At 50.2% G+C, this 22,470-nt stretch overlaps 1 protein-coding gene across 1 annotated transcript in view; it reads left to right on the top strand.

Moving 5' to 3' along the window:
- Positions 1–22,470, top strand: part of LOC140427353 (P-selectin-like) — a 136,462-nt gene that overhangs the window by 100,380 nt on the left and 13,612 nt on the right. Inside the window, exons 22-27 of the mRNA XM_072512903.1 lie at positions 2,140–2,325; positions 2,442–2,627; positions 2,731–2,919; positions 10,476–10,664; positions 18,255–18,443; positions 19,422–19,538. Coding sequence (XP_072369004.1) covers positions 2,140–2,325; positions 2,442–2,627; positions 2,731–2,919; positions 10,476–10,664; positions 18,255–18,443; positions 19,422–19,538 — 1,056 coding nt within the window. The remainder of the gene's footprint in view (positions 1–2,139; positions 2,326–2,441; positions 2,628–2,730; positions 2,920–10,475; positions 10,665–18,254; positions 18,444–19,421; positions 19,539–22,470) is intronic.

The raw sequence follows: 22,470 nt of genomic DNA, 5'->3' as shown, positions 1-22,470 counted from the left end.
GGTGTAATGAGGAGACATTGAGTCGGATGAAGCACACAGGGTGTAATGAGGAGACATTGAGTCGGATGAAGCACACAGGGTGTAATGAGGAGACATTGAGTCGGATGAAGCACACAGGGTGTAATGAGGAGACATTGAGTCGGATGAAGCACACAGGGTGTAATGAGGAGACATTGAGTCGGATGAAGCACACAGGGTGTAATGAGGAGACATTGAGTCGGATGAAGCACACAGGGTGTAGTGAGGAGACATTGAGTCGGATGAAGCACACAGGGTGTAATGAGGAGACATTGAGTCAGATGAAGCACACAGGAAGTAATGAGGAGACATTGAGTCAGATGAAGCACACAGGGTGTAGTGAGGAGACATTGAGTCGGATGAAGCACACAGGGTGTAATGAGGAGACATTGAGTCGGATGAAGCACACAGGGTGTAATGAGGAGACATTGAGTCGGATGAAGCACACAGGGTGTAATGAGGAGACATTGAGTCGGATGAAGCACACAGGGTGTAATGAGGAGACATTGAGTCGGATGAAGCACACAGGGTGTAATGAGGAGACATTGAGTCGGATGAAGCACACAGGGTGTAATGAGGAGACATTGAGTCGGATGAAGCACACAGGGTGTAATGAGGAGACATTGAGTCGGATGAAGCACACAGGGTGTAATGAGGAGACATTGAGTCGGATGAAGCACACAGGGTGTAATGAGGAGACATTGAGTCGGATGAAGCACACAGGGTGTACTGAGGAGACGTTGAGTCGGATGAAGCACACAGGGTGTAGTGAGGAGACATTGAGTCGGATGAAGCACACAGGGTGTAATGAGGAGACATTGAGTCGGATGAAGCACACAGGGTGTAATGCGGAGACAGAGTCGGATGAAGCACACAGGGTGTAATGAGGAGACATTGAGTCGGATGAAGCACACAGGGTGTAATGAGGAGACATTGAGTCGGATGAAGCACACAGGGTGTAGTGAGGAGACATTGAGTCGGATGAAGCACACAGGGTGTAATGAGGAGACATTGAGTCGGATGAAGCACACAGGGTGTAGTGAGGAGACATTGAGTCGGATGAAGCACACAGGGTGTAATGAGGAGACATTGAGTCGGATGAAGCACACAGGGTGTAATGAGGAGACATTGAGTCGGATGAAGCACACAGGGTGTAATGAGGAGACATTGAGTCGGATGAAGCACACAGGGTGTACTGAGGAGACATTGAGTCGGATGAAGCACACAGGGTGTAGTGAGGAGACATTGAGTCGGATGAAGCACACAGGGTGTAATGAGGAGACATTGAGTCGGATGAAGCACACAGGGTGTAGTGAGGAGACATTGAGTCGGATGAAGCACACAGGGTGTAATGAGGAGACATTGAGTCGGATGAAGCACACAGGGTGTAATGAGGAGACATTGAGTCGGATGAAGCACACAGGGTGTAATGAGGAGACATTGAGTCGGATGAAGCACACAGGGTGTAATGAGGAGACATTGAGTGGGATGAAGCACACAGGGTGTAATGAGGAGACATTGAGTCAGTTAGGATTATATTTGCTGGAGTTCAGAAAAATAAGGAGGTATCTCATAGAAACCGGGAAGAGGCCGGCCCGCCGACTGGTGGGCCCCGATCGCGGGCCAGACCCCATCGGAGGCCACCCCGGTGAAGGAGGCCCCACCCTCCCCCATAGGCCGCCCCCCCAGCATTCCCGCCGGCAGCGACCAGGGGTGGACAGCGCCGGCGGGAACCTGTCGTGTCGTAGCGGCCGCTCGGCCCATCCAGGCTGGAGAATCGCTGCTCGCCGGTTCTCCGAGCGGCCCGGTGCGAATCGCGTGCCGCTGGTTTCCGGGGGGGGGGGGTGGGAGAATCGCGTGCGGGGGTCGGGGCAGCATGGCGTGATTTGTGGGGCGTCCCGGCGATTCTCCCATCCGGCGTGGGGGGGGGGGGGGGGGGGAGAGAATAGTGCCCGTAAACCTTTCTATATGATTAGAAACAGAAAAGATCTCCAATCTGTTGCAATGAAGATCAACTTCTCAATGGTATCAACACAAGCTAGTATTTGTACTTAGATAACTAATGATTATAATCTCTAATTACATAATAATCCATGAATGATTCCAATCCCTCCTGTCCAGCTGAACAGTGTGCCACTCTCAATGTTCCTGACCAAGCGACTATGGATTGCACCCATCCTCATGGAAACTTCAGCTTTGACTCCACGTGTGAATTCCAATGTGCAGCAGGGTTTACACTGCAGGGGTCACAGGATCTCCGGTGCAATGCAACAGGGATGTGGACAGCAGAGACACCCAGCTGCGAAGGTATATCACAAACATTACCTATTAAAAGAGAAAATTCCACAGCAGATTTTCAAATTTTAACTTAATCAAGCAAATAAGTAACTTTTGCATCAAATTTCTTTTTATTTATGTTTCAGCTTTAAAATGTGGAGGTCTGGAAGCTCCTGGGCAAGGATTCATGAACTGTATGCATCCCTTCCGACCTTTTAGTTACAACTCGTCATGTGACTTTAGCTGTGCTCAAGGGTTTGAGCTCCGAGGATCAGTCAGATTTCAGTGTGGAGTTTCTGGACAGTGGATCGGGCACAAACCCAACTGTGAAGGTACAATCAGTTCACGTTATACTGGAAAAAATAAAGATAGATGGAAGATGCCCAACTCGATTAGCTCAGTTTAATGTGTGCTTACTTGAAATGTATTCTTCAGCTGTACAATGTGGAAGTCTGCAGATTGCTGGACAAGAATTGATGAATTGCACGCATCCCGTTGGAGAGTTCAGTTACAATTCGACGTGCCACTTTAGCTGTACTGAAGGGTTTGAGCTTTATGGATCCGGAATGTTAGAGTGTGGCGCTTCTAGAAATTGGACAGCGCCGCACCCCACCACCTGTGAAGGTACACACAATGCTAAAATATAAATGAGAATGACGATCAGCTTTGATTTGACATTACTTTGTCATTTATGTCTGTAAAATTACAAAATACATGTGAACTTCCACTCCTTCTGGGCAAGGGCTGAGGAACTTCTCCCATCAATTTGGCAATTTAATTTACAATTCAGAATGTAGCGTTAGCTGTGCCAACGGGCTTGAGCTCCACACATTCTGATTCCACTGTGGACCTTCTGAATAGTAAATAGAAAGGATGTCCATCTGTGTTACTCCCCTGACCCCCAGGAACACAATCCATCACTTTGCTGTGTCATTGCTGCAAAGGGTGACTCCAGAACCACAAAGGCTGCTGAAGTCAGCAAGACAAAATGGCTTCTGAAGAATTGGATCTTTTAGATGAAGGATCTCAGTGTTTCAGAGTGGAAACCTTTTTCAACTTTCAACACCTAGGGACAGACTTTCCTCTTCACTTCCTGAGTGGACCGTTCTCTCTTTATTGAATCCACATTTCTATTGTGCCATTCATAGAATCACAGAATCCCTACAGGGCAGAAGGAGGCTATTCGGCCTAGCGAGCCTGCACCAACCCTCCGAAGGAGCATCCTACCTAGACCCACACCCCCTCCTGATCCCCGTAATCTCACCGAACCTCTTGGGCAGGAAGGGGCAATTTATCATGGCCAATCCACCTCACCTGCACATCTTTGCACTGTGGGAGGAAACCCACGCACCCGGAGGAAACTCAGAAAATCACAGGGAGAACATACAATCTCCACACAGGCCGTCATCCGAGGCCAGAATTAAACCCAGGTCCCTGGCACTGGGAGGCAGCAGTGCTAACCACTGTGCCACCGTGCCAGCTCTTGCGGTGAATAGTAAAATACTGCAATGGGACACTAGGAGGCGCTCTTCTTTTTAAAAACAAATATTTTATTAAAAATTTTTGGTCAACCAACACAGTACATTGTGCATCCTTTACACAATATTATAACAACACAAATAACAATGACCTATTTTATAAACAGAAAATGAATAAATAATAATTAACAAAAATGAAAACTAACCCTAATTGGCAACTGCCTTATCACAAGTAACACTCTCCAAAAATATAATTTAACAATCCAATATATAATTATCTGTAGCAACGACCTATACATATTATACAGTATATATTAACAACCCTGAGAGTCCTTCTGGTTCCTCCTCTCCCCCCCCCCCCCCCCCCCGATCCTGGGCTGCTGCTGCTGCCTTCTTTTTTCCCATTCCATCTATCTTTCTGCGAGGTATTCGACGAACGGTTGCCACCGCCTGGTGAACCCTTGAGCCGACCCCCTTAGGACGAACTTAATCCGCTCTAACTTTATAAACCCTGCCATGTCATTTATCCAGGTCTCCACCCCCGGGGCCTTGGCTTCTTTCCACATTAGCAATATCCTACGCCGGGCTACTAGGGACGCAAAGGCCAAAACATCGGCCTCTCTCGCCTCCTGCACTCCCGGCTCTTGTGCAACCCCAAATATAGCCAACCCCCAGCTTGGTTTGACCCGGACCCCTACTACTTTTGAAAGCACCTTTGTCACCCCCATCCAAAACCCCTGTAGTGCCGGGCATGACCAAAACATATGGGTATGATTCGCTGGGCTTCTCGAGCACCTCGCACACCTATCCTCCACCCCAAAAAATTTACTGAGCCGTGCGCCAGTCATATGCGCCCTGTGTAATACCTTAAACTGAATCAGGCTTAGCCTGGCACACGAGGACGACGAGTTTACCCTGCTTAGGGCATCTGCCCACAGCCCCTCCTCGATCTCCTCTCCCAGCTCTTCTTCCCATTTCCCTTTTAGTTCATCTACCATAGTCTCCCCTTCGTCCCTCATTTCCCTATATATATCTGACACCTTACCATCCCCCACCCATGTCTTTGAGATCACTCTGTCCTGCACCTCTTGTGTAGGGAGCTGCGGGAATTCCCTCACCTGTTGCCTCGCAAAGGCCCTCAGTTGCATATACCTGAATGCATTCCCTTGGGGCAACCCATATTTCTCGGTCAGCGCTCCCAGACTCGCGAACTTCCCATCCACAAACAGATCTTTCAGTTGCGTTATTCCTGCTCTTTGCCACATTCCATATCCCCCATCCATTCCCCCCGGGGCAAACCGATGGTTGTTTCTTATCGGGGACCCCCCCAAGGCTCCAGTCTTTCCCCTATGCCGTCTCCACTGTCCCCAAATCTTCAGTGTAGCCACCACCACCGGGCTTGTGGTGTAGTTCCTCGGTGAGAACGGCAATGGGGCTGTCACCATAGCCTGTAGGCTAGTCCCCCTACAGGACGCCCTCTCTAATCCCTTCCACGCTGCTCCCTCCTCCTCTCCCATCCACTTACTCACCATTGAAATATTAGCGGCCCAATAATACTCACTTAGGCTCGGTAGTGCCAGCCCCCCCCTATCCCTGCTACGCTGTAAGAATCCCTTTCTCACTCTCGGGGTCTTCCCGGCCCAAACAAAACGCATGATGCTCTTTTCGATCCTTTTAAAAAAAGCCTTCGTGATCACCACCGGGAGGCACTGAAACACAAAGAGGAATCTCGGGAGGACCACCATCTTAATCGCCTGCACCCTCCCTGCCAGTGACAGGGATACCATATCCCATCTCTTGAAATCCTCCTCCATTTGTTCCACCAACCGCATTAAATTTAACCTCTGCAATGTGCCCCAATTCTTGGCTATCTGGATCCCCAGGTAACGAAAGTCCCTTGTTACCTTCCTCAACGGTAGGTCCTCTATTTCTCTACTCTGCTCCCCTGGATGCACCACAAACAACTCACTTTTCCCCATGTTCAATTTATACCCTGAAAAATCCCCAAACTCCCCAAGTATCCGCATTATTTCTGGCATCCCCTCCGCCGGGTCTGCCACATATAGTAACAAATCGTCCGCATACAAAGATACCCGGTGTTCTTCTCCTCCTCTAAGTACTCCCCTCCACTTCTTGGAACCCCTCAACGCTATCGCCAGGGGCTCAATCGCCAGTGCAAACAATAATGGGGACAGAGGGCATCCCTGCCTTGTCCCTCTATGGAGCCGGAAATATGCAGATCCCCGTCCATTCGTGACCACGCTCGCCATCGGGGCCCTATACAACAGCTGCACCCATCTAACATACCCCTCTCCAAAACCAAATCTCCTCAACACCTCCCACAAATATTCCCACTCCACGCTATCAAATGCTTTCTCGGCATCCATCGCCACTACTATCTCCGTTTCCCCCTCTGGTGGGGGCATCATCATTACCCCTAACAGCCTCCGTATATTCGTGTTCAGCTGTCTCCCCTTCACAAACCCAGTTTGGTCCTCGTGGACCACCCCCGGGACACATTCCTCTATTCTCATTGCCATTACCTTGGCCAGGATCTTGGCATCTACATTTAGGAGGGAAATAGGTCTATAGGACCCGCATTGTAGCGGGTCCTTTTCCTTCTTTAAGAGAAGCGATATCGTTGCTTCAGACATAGTTGGGGGCAGTTGTCCCCTTTCCTTTGCCTCATTAAAGGTCCTCGTCAATACCGGGGCGAGCAAGTCCACATATTTTCTATAGAATTCGACTGGGAATCCATCCGGTCCCGGGGCCTTTCCCGCCTGCTTGCTCCTAATTCCTTTCACCACTTCTTCTACCTCGATCTGTGCTCCCAGTCCCACCCTTTCCTGCTCTTCCACCTTGGGAAATTCCAGCCGATCCAAAAAGCCCATCATTCTCTCCCTCCCATCCGGGGGTTGAGCTTCATATAATTTTTTATAAAATGTCTTGAACACTCCATTCACTCTCTCCGCTCCCCGCTCCATCTCTCCTTCCTCATCCCTCACTCCCCCTATTTCCCTCGCTGCACCCCTTTTCCTCAATTGGTGTGCCAGCAACCTGCTCGCCTTCTCCCCATATTCGTACTGTACACCCTGCGCCTTCCTCCATTGTGCCTCTGCAGTGCCCGTAGTCAGCAAGTCAAATTCTACATGTAGCCTTTGCCTTTCCCTGTACAGTCCCTCCTCCGGTGCTTCCGCATATTGTCTGTCCACCCTCAAAAGTTCTTGCAGCAACCGCTCCCGTTCCTTACTCTCCTGCTTCCCTTTATGTACCCTTATTGATATCAGCTCCCCTCTAACCACTGCCTTCAGCGCCTCCCAGACCACTCCCACCTGGACCTCCCCATTATCATTGAGTTCCAAGTACTTTTCAATGCACCCCCTCACCCTTAGACACACCCCCTCATCTGCCATTAGTCCCATGTCCATTCTCCAGGGTGGGCGCCCTCCTGTTTGCTCCCCTATCTCCAAGTCTACCCAGTGTGGAGCGTGATCCGAAATGGCTATAGCCGTATACTCCGTTCCCCTCACCTTCGGGATCAACGCCCTTCCCAGCACAAAAAAGTCTATTCGCGAGTAGACTTTATGGACATAGGAGAAAAACGAGAACTCCTTACTCCTAGGTCTGCTAAATCTCCACGGGTCTACACCTCCCATCTGCTCCATAAAATCTTTAAGCACCTTGGCTGCTGCAGGCCTCCTTCCAGTCCTGGACTTCGACCTATCCAGCCCTGGTTCCAACACCGTATTAAAATCTCCCCCCATTATCAGCTTTCCCATCTCTAGGTCCGGAATGCGTCCTAGCATCCGCCTCATAAAATTGGCATCATCCCAGTTCGGGGCATATACGTTTACCAAAACCACCGTCTCCCCCTGTAGTTTGCCACTCACCATCACGTATCTGCCCCCGTTATCCGCCACTATAGTCTTTGCCTCGAACATTACCCGCTTCCCCACTAATATAGCCACCCCCCTGTTTTTCGCATCTAGCCCCGAATGGAACACCTGCCCCACCCATCCTTTGCGTAGCCTAACCTGGTCGATCAGTTTCAGGTGCGTTTCCTGTAACATAACCACATCTGCCTTAAGTTTCTTAAGGTGTGCGAGTACCCGTGCCCTCTTTATCGACCCGTTCAGCCCTCTCACGTTCCACGTGATCAGCCGGGTTGGGGGGCTTCCTACCCCCTCCCCTTGTCGATTAGCCATCCCCTTTTTCCAGCTCCTCACCCGGTTCCCACGCAGCTGTATCTCCCCCAGGCGGTGCCCCCCGCCCATCCCCTCCCATACCAGCTCCCCCCTCTCCCCAGCAGCAGCAACCCAGTAATTCCCCCCTCCCACCCCCCCCGCTAGATCCCCCGCTAGCGTAGTTACTCCCCCCATGTTGCTCCCAGAAGTCAGCAAACTCTGGCCGACCTCGGCTTCCCCCCGTGACCTCGGCTCGCACCGTGCGACGCCCCCTCCTTCCTGCTTCTCTATTCCCGCCATGATTATCATAGCGCGGGAACCAAGCCCGCGCTTCTCCCTTGGCCCCGCCCCCAATGGCCAACGCCCCATCTCCTCCACCTCCCCTCCTCCCCCCATCACCACCTATGGAAGAGAGAAAAGTTACCACATCGCAGGATTAGTACATAAAACTCCTTTCCCCCCTTTTTAACCCCCCTCTTCGCCCCCCACATTCGCCCCACCACTTTGTTCAAACGTTCTTTTTAATAACCCGCTCATTCCAGTTTTTCTTCCACAATAAAAGTCCACGCTTCATCCGCCGTCTCAAAGTAGTGGTGCCTCCCTCGATATGTGACCCACAGTCTTGCCGGTTGCAGCATTCCAAATTTTATCTTCTTTTTATGAAGCACCGCCTTGGCCCGATTAAAGCTCGCCCTCCTTCTCGCCACCTCCGCACTCCAGCCTTGATAAATGCGGATCACCGCGTTCTCCCATTTACTGCTCCGAGTTTTCTTTGCCCATCTAAGGACCATTTCTTTATCCTTAAAACGGAGGAATATCACCACTATGGCTCTGGGAATTTCTCCTGCTCTCGGTCCTCGCGCCATCACTCGGTATGCTCCCTCCACCTCCAACGGACCCGCCGGGGCCTCCGCTCCCATTAACGAGTGCAGCATCGTGCTCACATATGCCCCGACGTCCACTCCCTCCACACCATCAGGAAGACCAAGAATCCTCAGGTTGTTCCTCCTTGCATTGTTCTCCAGTGCCTCCAACCTTTCCACACATCGTTTCTGATGTGCCTCATGCATCTCCGTCTTCACCACCAGGCCCTGTATGTCGTCCTCATTCTCGGCTGCCTTTGCCTTCACGACCCGAAGCTCCCGCTCCTGGGTCTTTTGTTCCTCCTTTAGCCCTTCGATCGCCTGTGGTATCGGGGCCAACAGCTCTTTCTTCATTTCCTTTTTGAGCTCTTCCACACAGCATTTCAAGAACTCTTGTTGTTCAGGGCCCCATGTTAAACTGCCACCTTCCGACGCCATCTTGGTTTTTGCTTGCCTTCCTTGCTGCTGTTCTAAAGGATCCACTGCAATCCGGCCACTTTCTCCTCCTTTTTTCATCCGTATCCAGGGGGGATACCCTTCTGGTTTACCGCACAGTGTTTTTAGCCGTCAAAATTGCCGTTGGGGCTCCTATCAAGAGCCCAAAAGTCCGTTTCACCGGGAGCTGCCGAAACGTGCGACTCAGCTGGTCATCGCCGCACCCGGAAGTCGCTAGGAGGTGCTCTTCTAACGCTAAAGTCAGGAATTGTCTTGGAATAGAGAAGAGGAATCATCTGAACTTAGAGTACTCAATATTGATGCTATTAGAACATAGAACACAGAAAAATACAGCACAGAACAGGCCCTTCGGCCCACGATGTTGTGCCGAACCTTTGTCCTAGATTAATCATAGATTATCATAGAATTTACAGTGCAGAAGAAAGCCATTCGGCCCATCGAGTCTGTACCGGCTCCTGGAAAGAGCACCCTACCCAAGGTCAACACCTCCACCCAACACTAAGGGCAATTTTGGACACTAAGGGCAATTTATCATGGCCAATCCACCTAACCTGCACATCTTTGGACTGTGGGAGGAAACCGGAGCACCCGGAGGAAACCCACGCACACACGGGGAGGATGTGCAGACTCCGCACAGACAGTGACCCAAGCCGGAATCGAACCTGGGACCCCGGAGCTGTGAAGCAATTGTGCTATCCACAATGCTACCGTGCTGCCCTTAAGAACAAATTAATCTACACTATATCATTTTACCGTAATCCATGTACCTATCCAATAGCTGCTTGAAGGTCCCTAATGTTTCCGACTCAACTACTTTCAGAGGCAGTGATTCCATGCCCCCACTACTCTCTGGGTAAAGAACCTACCTCTGACATCCCCCTATTATGCTGCAGGAAATGATCAGACCCAGAGTCTATCCAGAGATGAAGTCTGAGGCTCAATCAATGGGATGAAACAATGTGACCAACACTGGTCTGAACTCGGTTTGATTGCAGCGAAAATCTGCCAAAATTCCATAATCATGCCAGACCTGCTGAGATTTACCAGCATTTTCTCTTTCGTTCCATAATCAATTTGAGAGAGGAATCTGGCGTTTAGCCAATGATGCTTAGAGTACTCAATGTTGACTCCATTATGCTGCAGGAAATGTACAACTCGAGCTTAATTTAATGTATGCCTACTTGAAATGTATTCTTCAGTTGCACAATGTGGAAGTCTGCAAATTGCTGGACAAGAATTGATGAATTGCACGCATCCCGTTGGAGAGTTCAGTTACAATTCGACGTGCCACTTTAGCTGTACTGAAGGGTTTGAGCTTTATGGATCCGGAATGTTAGAGTGTGGCGCTTCTGGAAATTGGACAGCGCCGCACCCCACCACCTGTGAAGGTACACACGATGCTAAAATATAAATGAGAATGACGATCAGCTTTGATTTGACATTACTTTGCCATTATGTCTGTAAAATTACAAAATACATGTGAACTTCCACTCCTTCTGGGCAAGGGCTGAGGAACTTCTCCCATCAATTTGGCAATTTAATTTACAATTCAGAATGTAGCGTTAGCTGTGCCAACGGGCTTGAGCTCCACACATTCTGATTCCACTGTGGACCTTCTGAATAGTAAATAGAAAGGATGTCCATCTGTGTTACTCCCCTGACCCCCAGGAACACAATCCATCACTTTGCTGTGTCATTGCTGCAAAGGGTGACTCCAGAACCACAAAGGCTGCTGAAGTCAGCAAGACAAAATGGCTTCTGAAGAATTGGATCTTTTAGATGAAGGATCTCAGTGTTTCAGAGTGGAAACCTTTTTCAACTTTCAACACCTAGGGACAGACTTTCCTCTTCACTTCCTGAGTGGACCGTTCTCTCTTTATTGAATCCACATTTCTATCGTGCCATTCATAGAATCACAGAATCCCTACAGGGCAGAAGGAGGCTATTCGGCCTAGCGAGCCTGCACCAACCCTCCGAAGGAGCATCCTACCTAGACCCACACCCCCTCCTGATCCCCGTAATCTCACCGAACCTCTTGGGCAGGAAGGGGCAATTTATCATGGCCAATCCACCTCACCTGCACATCTTTGCACCGTGGGAGGAAACCCACGCACCCGGAGGAAACTCAGAAAATCACAGGGAGAACATACAATCTCCACACAGGCCGTCATCCGAGGCCAGAATTAAACCCAGGTCCCTGGCACTGGGAGGCAGCAGTGCTAACCACTGTGCCACCGTGCCAGCTCTTGCGGTGAATAGTAAAATACTGCAATGGGACACTAGGAGGCGCTCTTTTTAAAAACAAATATTGTATTAAAAATTTTTGGTCAACCAACACAGTACATTGTGCATCCTTTACACAATATTATAACAACACAAATAACAATGACCTATTTTATAAACAGAAAATGAATAAATAATAATTAACAAAAATGAAAACTAACCCTAATTGGCAACTGCCTTATCACAAGTAACACTCTCCAAAAATATAATTTAACAGTCCAATATATAATTATCTGTAGCAACGACCTATACATATTATACAGTATATATTAACAACCCTGAGAGTCCTTCTGGTTCCTCCTCTTCCCCCCCCCCCCCACCCCACCCCCCCTCCCTCCCCCCCCCCCCCCCCCCCCCCCCGATCCTGGGCTGCTGCTGCTGCCTTCTTTTTTCCCATTCCATCTATCTTTCTGCGAGGTATTCGACGAACGGTTGCCACCGCCTGGTGAACCCTTGAGCCGACCCCCTTAGGACAAACTTAATCCGCTCTAACTTTATAAACCCTGCCATGTCATTTATCCAGGTCTCCACCCCCGGGGGCTTGGCTCCTTTCCACATTAGCAATATCCTACGCCGGGCTACTAGGGACGCAAAGGCCAAAACATCGGCCTCTCTCGCCTCCTGCACTCCCGGCTCTTGTGCAACCCCAAATATAGCCAACCCCCAGCTTGGTTCGACCCGGACCCCTACTACTTTTGAAAGCACCTTTGTCACCCCCATCCAAAACCCCTGTAGTGCCGGGCATGACCAAAACATATGGGTATGATTCGCTGGGCTTCTCGAGCACCTCGCACACCTATCCTCCACCCCAAAAAATTTACTGAGCCGTGCTCCAGTCATATGCGCCCTGTGTAATACCTTAAACTGAATCAGGCTTAGCCTGGCACACGAGGACGATGAGTTTACCCTGCTTAGGGCATCTGCCCACAGCCCCTCCTCGATCTCCTCTCCCAGCTCTTCTTCCCATTTCCCTTTTAGTTCATCTACCATAGTCTCCCCTTCGTCCCTCATTTCCCTATATATACCTGACACCTTACCATCCCCCACCCATGTCTTTGAGATCACTCTGTCCTGCACCTCTTGTGTCGGGAGCTGCGGGAATTCCCTCACCTGTTGCCTCGCAAAGGCCCTCAGTTGCATATACCTGAATGCATTCCCTTGGGGCAACCCATATTTCTCGGTCAGCGCTCCCAGACTCGCGAACTTCCCATCCACAAACAGATCTTTCAGTTGCGTTATTCCTGCTCTTTGCCACATTCCATATCCCCCATCTATTCCCCCCGGGGCAAACCGATGGTTGTTTCTTATCGGGGACCCCCCCAAGGCTCCAGTCTTTCCCCTATGCCGTCTCCACTGTCCCCAAATCTTCAGTGTAGCCACAACCACCGGGCTTGTGGTGTAGTTCCTCGGTGAGAACGGCAATGGGGCTGTCACCATAGCCTGTAGGCTAGTCCCCCTACAGGACGCCCTCTCTAATCTCTTCCACGCTGCTCCCTCCTCCTCTCCCATCCACTTACTCACCATTGAAATATTAGCGGCCCAATAATACTCACTTAGGCTCGGTAGTGCCAGCCCCCCCCCTATCCCTGCTACGCTGTAAGAATCCCTTTCTCACTCTCGGGGTCTTCCCGGCCCAAACAAAACCCATGATGCTCTTTTCGATCCTTTTAAAAAAAGCCTTCGTGATCACCACCGGGAGGCACTGAAACACAAAGAGGAATCTCGGGAGGACCACCATCTTAACCGCCTGCACCCTCCCTGCCAGTGACAGGGATACCATATCCCATCTCTTGAAATCCTCCTCCATTTGTTCCACCAACCGCGTTAAATTTAACCTCTGCAATGTGCCCCAATTCTTGGCTATCTGGATCCCCAGGTAACGAAAGTCCCTTGTTACCTTCCTCAACGGTAGGTCCTCTATTTCTCTACTCTGCTCCCCTGGATGCACCACAAACAACTCACTTTTCCCCATGTTCAATTTATACCCTGAAAAATCCCCAAACTCCCCAAGTATCCGCATTATTTCTGGCATCCCCTCCGCCGGGTCTGCCACATATAGTAACAAATCGTCCGCATACAAAGATACCCGGTGTTCTTCTCCTCCTCTAAGTACTCCCCTCCACTTCTTGGAACCCCTCAACGCTATCGCCAGGGGCTCAATCGCCAGTGCAAACAATAATGGGGACAGAGGGCATCCCTGCCTTGTCCCTCTATGGAGCCGGAAATATGCAGATCCCCGTCCATTCGTGACCACGCTCGCCATCGGGGCCCTATACAACAGCTGCACCCATCTAACATACCCCTCTCCAAAACCAAATCTCCTCAACACCTCCCACAAATATTCCCACTCCACGCTATCAAATGCTTTCTCGGCATCCATCGTCACTACTATCTCCGTTTCCCCCTCTGGTGGGGGCATCATCATTACCCCTAACAGCCTCCGTATATTCGTGTTCAGCTGTCTCCCCTTCACAAACCCAGTTTGGTCCTCGTGGACCACCCCCGGGACACATTCCTCTATTCTCATTGCCATTACCTTGGTCAGGATCTTGGCATCTACATTTAGGAGGGAAATAGGTCTATAGGACCCGCATTGTAGCGGGTCCTTTTCCTTCTTTAAGAGAAGCGATATCGTTGCTTCAGACATAGTTGGGGGCAGTTGTCCCCTTTCCTTTGCCTCATTAAAGGTCCTCGTCAATACCGGGGCGAGCAAGTCCACATATTTTCTATAGAATTCGACTGGGAATCCATCCGGTCCCGGGGCCTTTCCCGCCTGCTTGCTCCTAATTCCTTTCACCACTTCTTCTACCTCGATCTGTGCTCCCAGTCCCACCCTTTCCTGCTCTTCCACCTTGGGAAATTCCAGCCGATCCAAAAAGCCCATCATTCTCTCCCTCCCATCCGGGGGTTGAGCTTCATATAATTTTTTATAAAATGTCTTGAACACTCCATTCACTCTCTCCGCTCCCCGCTCCATCTCTCCTTCCTCATCCCTCACTCCCCCTATTTCCCTCGCTGCTCCCCTTTTCCTCAATTGGTGTGCCAGCAACCTGCTCGCCTTCTCCCCATATTCGTACTGTACACCCTGCGCCTTCCTCCATTGTGCCTCTGCAGTGCCCGTAGTCAGCAAGTCAAATTCTACATGTAGCTTTTGCCTTTCCCTGTACAGTCCCTCCTCCGGTGCTTCCGCATATTGTCTGTCCACCCTCAAAAGTTCTTGCAGCAACCGCTCCCGTTCCTTACTCTCCTGCTTCCCTTTATGTACCCTTATTGATATCAGCTCCCCTCTAACCACCGCCTTCAGCGCCTCCCAGACCACTCCCACCTGGACCTCCCCATTATCATTGAGTTCCAAGTACTTTTCAATGCACCCCCTCACCCTTAGACACACCCCCTCATCTGCCATTAGTTCCATGTCCATTCTCCAGGGTGGGCGCCCTCCTGTTTGCTCCCCTATCTCCAAGTCTACCCAGTGTGGAGCGTGATCCGAAATGGCTATAGCCATATACTCCGTTCCCCTCACCTTCGGGATCAACGCCCTTCCCAGCACAAAAAAGTCTATTCGCGAGTAGATTTTATGGACATAGGAGAAAAACGAGAACTCCTTACTCCTAGGTCTGCTAAATCTCCACGGGTCTACACCTCCCATCTGCTCCATAAAATCTTTAAGTACCTTGGCTGCTGCAGGCCTCCTTCCAGTCCTGGACTTCGACCTATCCAGCCCTGGTTCCAACACCGTATTAAAATCTCCCCCCATTATCAGCTTTCCCATCTCTAGGTCCGGAATGCGTCCTAGCATCCGCCTCATAAAATTGGCATCATCCCAGTTCGGGGCATATACGTTTACCAAAACCACCGTCTCCCCCTGTAGTTTGCCACTCACCATCACGTATCTGCCCCCGTTATCCGCCACTATAGTCTTTGCCTCGAACATTACCCGCTTCCCCACTAATATAGCCACCCCCCTGTTTTTCGCATCTAGCCCCGAATGGAACACCTGCCCCACCCATCCTTTGCGTAGCCTAACCTGGTCTATCAGTTTCAGGTGCGTTTCCTGTAACATAACCACATCTGCCTTAAGTTTCTTAAGGTGTGCGAGTACCCGTGCCCTCTTTATCGACCCGTTCAGCCCTCTCACGTTCCACGTGATCAGCCGGGTTGGGGGGCTTCCTACCCCCTCCCCTTGTCGATTAGCCATCCCCTTTTTCCAGCTCCTCACCCGGTTCCCACGCAGCTGTATCTCCCCCAGGCGGTGCCCCCCGCCCATCCCCTCCCATACCAGCTCCCCCCTCTCCCCAGCAGCAGCAACCCAGTAATTCCCCCCTCCCACCCCCCCCCGCTAGATCCCCCGCTAGCGTAGTTACTCCCCCCATGTTGCTCCCAGAAGTCAGCAAACTCTGGCCGACCTCGGCTTCCCCCCGTGACCTCGGCTCGCACCGTGCGACGCCCCCTCCTTCCTGCTTCTCTATTCCCGCCATGATTATCATAGCGCGGGAACCAAGCCCGCGCTTCTCCCTTGGCCCCGCCCCCAATGGCCAACGCCCCATCTCCTCCACCTCCCCTCCTCCCCCCATCACCACCTGTGGAAGAGAGAAAAGTTACCACATCGCAGGATTAGTACATAAAACTCCTTTCCCCCCTTTTTAACCCCCCTCTTCGCCCCCCACATTCGCCCCACCACTTTGTTCAAACGTTCATTTTAATAACCCGCTCATTCCAGGTTTTCTTCCACAATAAAAGTCCACGCTTCATCCGCCGTCTCAAAGTAGTGGTGCCTCCCTCGATATGTGACCCACAGTCTTGCCGGTTGCAGCATTCCAAATTTTATCTTCTTTTTATGAAGCACCGCCTTGGCCCGATTAAAGCTCGCCCTCCTTCTCGCCACCTCCGCACTCCAGCCTTGATAAATGCGGATCACCGCGTTCTCCCATTTACTGCTCCGAGTTTTCTTTGCCCATCTAAGGACCATTTCTTTATCCTTAAAACGGAGGAATCTCACCACTATGGCTCTGGGAATTTCTCCTGCTCTTGGTCCTCGCGCCATCACTCGGTATGCTCCCTCCACCTCCAACGGACCCGCCGGGGCCTCCGCTCCCATTAACGAGTGCAGCATCGTGCTCACATATGCCCCGACGTCCGCTCCCTCCACACCATCAGGAAGACCAAGAATCCTCAGGTTGTTCCTCCTTGCATTGTTCTCCAGTGCCTCCAACCTTTCCACACATCGTTTCTGATGTGCCTCATGCATTTCCGTCTTCACCACCAGACCCTGTATGTCGTCCTCATTCTCGGCTGCCTTTGCCTTCACGACCCGAAGCTCCCGCTCCTGGGTCTTTTGTTCCTCCTTTAGCCCTTCGATCGCCTGTAGTATCGGGGCCAACAGCTCTTTCTTCATTTCCTTTTTGAGCTCTTCCACACAGCATTTCAAGAACTCTTGTTGTTCAGGGCCCCATGTTAAACTGCCACCTTCCGACGCCATCTTGGTTTTTGCTTGCCTTCCTTGCTGCTGTTCTAAAGGATCCACTGCAATCCGGCCACTTTCTCCTCCTTTTTTCATCCGTATCCAGGGGGGATACCCTTCTGGTTTACCGCACAGTGTTTTTAGCCGTCAAAATTGCCGTTGGGGCTCCTATCAAGAGCCCAAAAGTCCGTTTCACCGGGAGCTGCCGAAACGTGCGACTCAGCTGGTCATCGCCGCACCCGGAAGTCGCTAGGAGGCGCTCTTCTAACGCTAAAGTCAGGAATTGTCTTGGAATAGAGAAGAGGAATCATCTGAACTTAGAGTACTCAATATTGATGCTATTAGAACATAGAACACAGAAAAATACAGCACAGAACAGGCCCTTCGGCCCACGATGTTGTGCCGAACCTTTGTCCTAGATTAATCATAGATTATCATAGAATTTACAGTGCAGAAGGAAGCCATTCGGCCCATCGAGTCTGCACCGGCTCCTGGAAAGAGCACCCTACCCAAGGTCAACACCTCCACCCAACACTAAGGGCAATTTTGGACACTAAGGGCAATTTATCATGGCCAATCCACCTAACCTGCACATCTTTGGACTGTGTGAGGAAACCGGAGCACCCGGAGGAAACCCACGCACACACGGGGAGGATGTGCAGACTCCGCACAGACAGTGACCCAAGCCGGAATCGAACCTGGGACCCCGGAGCTGTGAAGCAATTGTGCTATCCACAATGCTACCGTGCTGCCCTTAAGAACAAATTAATCTACACTGTCATTCTACCGTAATCCATGTACCTATCCAATAGCTGCTTGAAGGTCCCTAATGTTTCCGACTCAACTACTTTCAGAGGCAGTGCATTCCATGCCCCCACTACTCTCTGGGTAAAGAACCTACCTCTGACATCCCCCTATTATGCTGCAGGAAATGATCAGACCCAGAGTCTATCCAGAGATGAAGTCTGAGGCTCAATCAATGGGATGAAACAATGTGACCAACACTGGTCTGAACTCGGTTTGATTGCAGCGAAAATCTGCCAAAATTCCATAATCATGCCAGACCTGCTGAGATTTACCAGCATTTTCTCTTTCGTTCCATAATCAATTTGAGAGAGGAATCTGGCGTTTAGCCAATGATGCTTAGAGTACTCAATGTTGACTCCATTATGCTGCAGGAAATGTACAACTCGAGCTTAATTTAATGTATGCCTACTTGAAATGTATTCTTCAGCTGTACAATGTGGAAGTCTGCAGATTGCTGGACAAGAATTGATGAATTGCACGCATCCCGTTGGAGAGTTCAGTTACAATTCGACGTGCCACTTTAGCTGTACTGAAGGGTTTGAGCTTTATGGATCCGGAATGTTAGAGTGTGGCGCTTCTGGAAATTGGACAGCGCAGCACCCCACCACCTGTGAAGGTACACACAATGCTAAAATATAAATGAGAATGACGATCAGCTTTGATTTTACATTAGTTTGTAATAATTGTCTGTAAATACCCATTGAATTACAAATTAGAGCATAGAATTTACTGTAGAGAAGGAGGCCATTTGGCCCATCGAGTCTGCACCAGCCCTTGGAAAGAACACCCTACTTAAGCCCACACCTCCACCCTATCCCCGTAACCCAGTTTAGTGTAAGATCCAGAATCTATTCCATGTATGAACTATGAGGCTGAATGATGTGGAGATGCCGGCATTGGATTTGGTTGAGCACAGTAAGAAGTCTTACAACACCTGAGGAAGGAGCTGTGCTCTGCTAGCTAGTGATTCGAAACAAACCTGTTGGACTTTAACCTGGTGTTGTAAGACTTCTTAATATGAGGCTGAAGTAATGGAATGAAGTAATGCGACTTACACTGGTCGGAGCTTATGTTTCTGTTGCAGTGAAAATCAGTTCAAAGGAAGAAACTGGATCACTGGAGCCAGTGATCTAGAAAATTGATGTACCTAGAACACAGCACATTAAATCACTGCTAAAACTGGAGAACACGTCTTAAAAAGTCTGTTTCGCAAATGATTTGAATGCTACGTATAATGAGTTACATTGGCATTTTGGGACCAGAACCATGGTAATAACATCAAATATAAGACAAATGAGTGGAATGGTGACATCAATGAGTCCATCAAGTGGTAGAAATCTACAGACAATTTATAAGCCCAGTGAAGGAAACATAATTTTGATCCCAATGCTTTCCCCTCTCTTGTCTCTAAGGGTCTGAGATGAAATTGCAGCTTAAAATCTATCGTCAAACCAGTGTTAGCAACATTTTCTCAGAATAAATTGTTGGATCCTTGCTGTCCCTCAACATTAGAGTAACAGTGGTGTTGCTATGTCACCGTCTTTGCCAACACTTTTAACTTATTCACTAATTTTTAAACTTTGTTTTGATGTAGTTCATACTTCAGACAGGATGTGGGATCTGCATAAATCTACAGGAGTAATTACTGGAACAGTATTAGCCTTTCTGCTTCTATCGTTTATAGTTTGGGCTATTATACGTCGAAGAAAAGGTAAGATCTTGTCATAATTTTGACTTATTTGTGAAATGATTTTCCCTGTTGTTCAGTTTTCTGTAGGCCATAGGTTGTTCTCTGTTGTAAGAGTGGGCAGGTAAGCTTGCTACAAGATGTCTGGAAATGCTGCTGTCAGGCTCAAAGCAGATGTGGGGCAGTGGGTCCAAGTGTTTTTTTTTCTTTCTCGGGTTGGTTTAAGAGACATTAGGAAATAAACGAACCAGCAAACAAACTTGGTTTCATATAGCACCCACCGTGTTATCAGGACATTCTGAAGTGCTACACAACCAACAAATTACTTTTTAAATTCTGGGCGTGATCTACGGAAATGTTTCTAAGTGTGATATCGAGCGGGAAATACCGGGGGCGGGAGTTTCCAGTCTCCAGCGTCGAAATCGCGTTCGCCGATCGGCTGGAGAAACCCCGCTTGCGCTGAAATCGGGGGCTGCGGCGCCCTTGCAATGCTCCACCCCCTCCGAAACCCCGCACGCCGTATGGACGGCCTCAGGCCCTTCCCCGAGCCTCTGTCTCCGATGAGCCGAGTTCCCAATGGTGTGGGTCACTCATGCTATTTATTTCGGTGAAACCGGCGTGGTGGCTGCGTACTGAGTCCTGTGCCGCCACAGTCGGATGGGAGCCATTCCCCGGGCAGGGGTGGCTTTGCCCAATTCTCCAGCTGTATCCGCAGCTAAAGCCTGGTGCTCTATGCTGTGTGCCTGCTGGACCCCCCATCAGACAGAGTATGGGTGCAGCTTCTGCGCCATTTTTCTTCTTGTAAAACACCTCTGTTCCCACGCCGGTGTCAACACTTAGCCTCAAAATCAGAGAATCCAGCCCCGAGTGTTTCCCGACAGCATGACCCGGAAAGGCTTTTAGCGGTATCTAATGTTAATTAGGCCAGTTAATGGACTTCCGGTGGCGGCTAGGAAGGAGTAGGTCGCACATTTGGTGGCTCCCGCTCACGTCGGACCTTTGGACCTGTACCCCGATTTCTTTGTCGGACTTGATTCGGTAATTTGATGGTGGAGGCAATTGTGGCGTGGATTCCTATCTCAGTGCATGGAGAGGCGGACTAGAAGTGCTCACAAAGGAAGAAATAGGCGAACAGAGAAGGCTTGGGCTGAAGCTGGAGTAGGAGAAAGCATGGCGGATGACCGGGATCCTGGCTTGTCGACCCAGCAGTCGACTGAGCAGCAGATGCAGTTTATTCAGGAGAGCTTCTCCAAGCAGAAACAGGGACGCTGATTAAAGAATCGATTGCGCAGCTGGAACTTAGACTGGATGCCCATGACCGGGCGATCCAGAAAGTAGAGAAGGTGCTGGCTGAGCAGGAAGAACATCAAACAGCGGTGGAGTTGGAGGTGGGGATGCTGAGGGACCAGCAGAAAAGGCTCCTGGAGAAGGTGGAGAACCTAGAGAATAGGTCCCGCCTGCAGAACTTGCGAATCGTCGGTCTTCCGGAGGGGTTCGAAGGAGCGGACAAAGGGGCATACATTCTATGTAAATTCTATGATACATGGCGGGCATGTTTGAGAGGTTACTGGGGGAAGGGATGTTCTCCCGACACTTGGAGGTGGACAGGGCTCACAGAGCGCTCGTGAAGAAGCCGCGAGTGGGGGACCCCCGAGGGCAATGGTGGTGAGATTCCACAGGTACTTGGACAAGGAGTGTATTTTACAGTGGGCCAGGCAGACATGGAGTTGTAAATGGGAGAACAGTATTCTGCGGATCTATCAGGACCTGAATGCAGAGGTGGCCAGGAGAAGAGTGGGATTCAATCAGATAAAGTCGACCCTTTTTCAGAAAAAGGTGAAGTTTGGACTGCTGTATCCGGCCCGTCTTTGGGTCACGTATGAGGAACAAAGTTTTTATTTTGAATCGCCCGAGGAGGCGATGGACTTCGCTGGAAGGAAAGGACTGGTGGCGGACTGAGGACTTTGAACTTTGCTGCAGCGCTAATGTTAAAAAAGTTTCTTGTTTTTCGGACGTTATCGGTAATGCCTTCTGTATTGATTTGGGGCTTGTTGTAGAGCTGAGTGAGTTAAAGTTTACATTTGCACTGATGGGGGATGGAGGTCTGTTTGTTAGATGTTGGATCTTCTGTTTGATCTCTTTGTTTTTCGCTTTTTATTTTCGGGCAATTGTGTGGGGATTGCTTTTCTTTTGCATATGTGTCCGAGCAGGGGGGTGGGGGGGTGGGGAGGCAACATTGGGTGGGAGAATGCCTGGCACCATGGGCGGGGGCCACCAAGCTAGCTGGGCGGGCTAGCTCACGGAAGCGCAGTGGGAGGTGAGCAGATGTTATGCTTGTTGAAGGGGTTGGTTTACATAGTGCTCTTACTTGGGGTGGAGGGGGGGGAAATGTTCTGCTGATGGGGGAGGGACGTTTGCTGTGGGATGGAAAGGAGGTCCGGGGCGGAGGCTGCCTGAGGGCGGGCCGGCGGATGCGTGGGTCGTGGGCTAGAGACTGGCCCAAGAAAGGTGATGGCTGATCGGCGAAGGAGGGGGCGATGAGCCCCCCAACCAGGCTGACCACGTGGAATGTGAGAGGGCTAAATGGGCCAGTTAAGAGGGCACGTGTGTTCGTGCATCTGAGGGGACTGAAGGCGGATGTGGTAATGTTACAGGAGATGCACCTTAGAGTAACTGATCAGAATAGATTAAGGAAGGGATGGGTCGGACAGGTTTTTCATTTGGGGCTGGACTCGAAGACTAGAAGGGTCGCGATCCTGATTAACAAGCGAGTGTTATTTGAGGCGGGAAGAATAGTTGCGGATGTGGGGGGTCGGTACATTATGGTCAGTGGGAAGCTGGAGGGGCTGCCGGTGGTAGTAGTGAACGTGTACTCACCAAATTGGGATGAAGTGGAGTTTATAAAGAAGATGTTGGGGAAGATCCCGGACCTGGATTCGTATAAGTTGGTCATGGG

The sequence above is a fragment of the Scyliorhinus torazame genome, chromosome 7 (genome assembly GCF_047496885.1).
Source record: "Scyliorhinus torazame isolate Kashiwa2021f chromosome 7, sScyTor2.1, whole genome shotgun sequence".
Classification (NCBI taxonomy): domain Eukaryota; kingdom Metazoa; phylum Chordata; class Chondrichthyes; order Carcharhiniformes; family Scyliorhinidae; genus Scyliorhinus; species Scyliorhinus torazame.
Note: the sequence above shows the minus strand (reverse complement) of the source record. Positions and strands in the feature narration are given on the sequence as shown.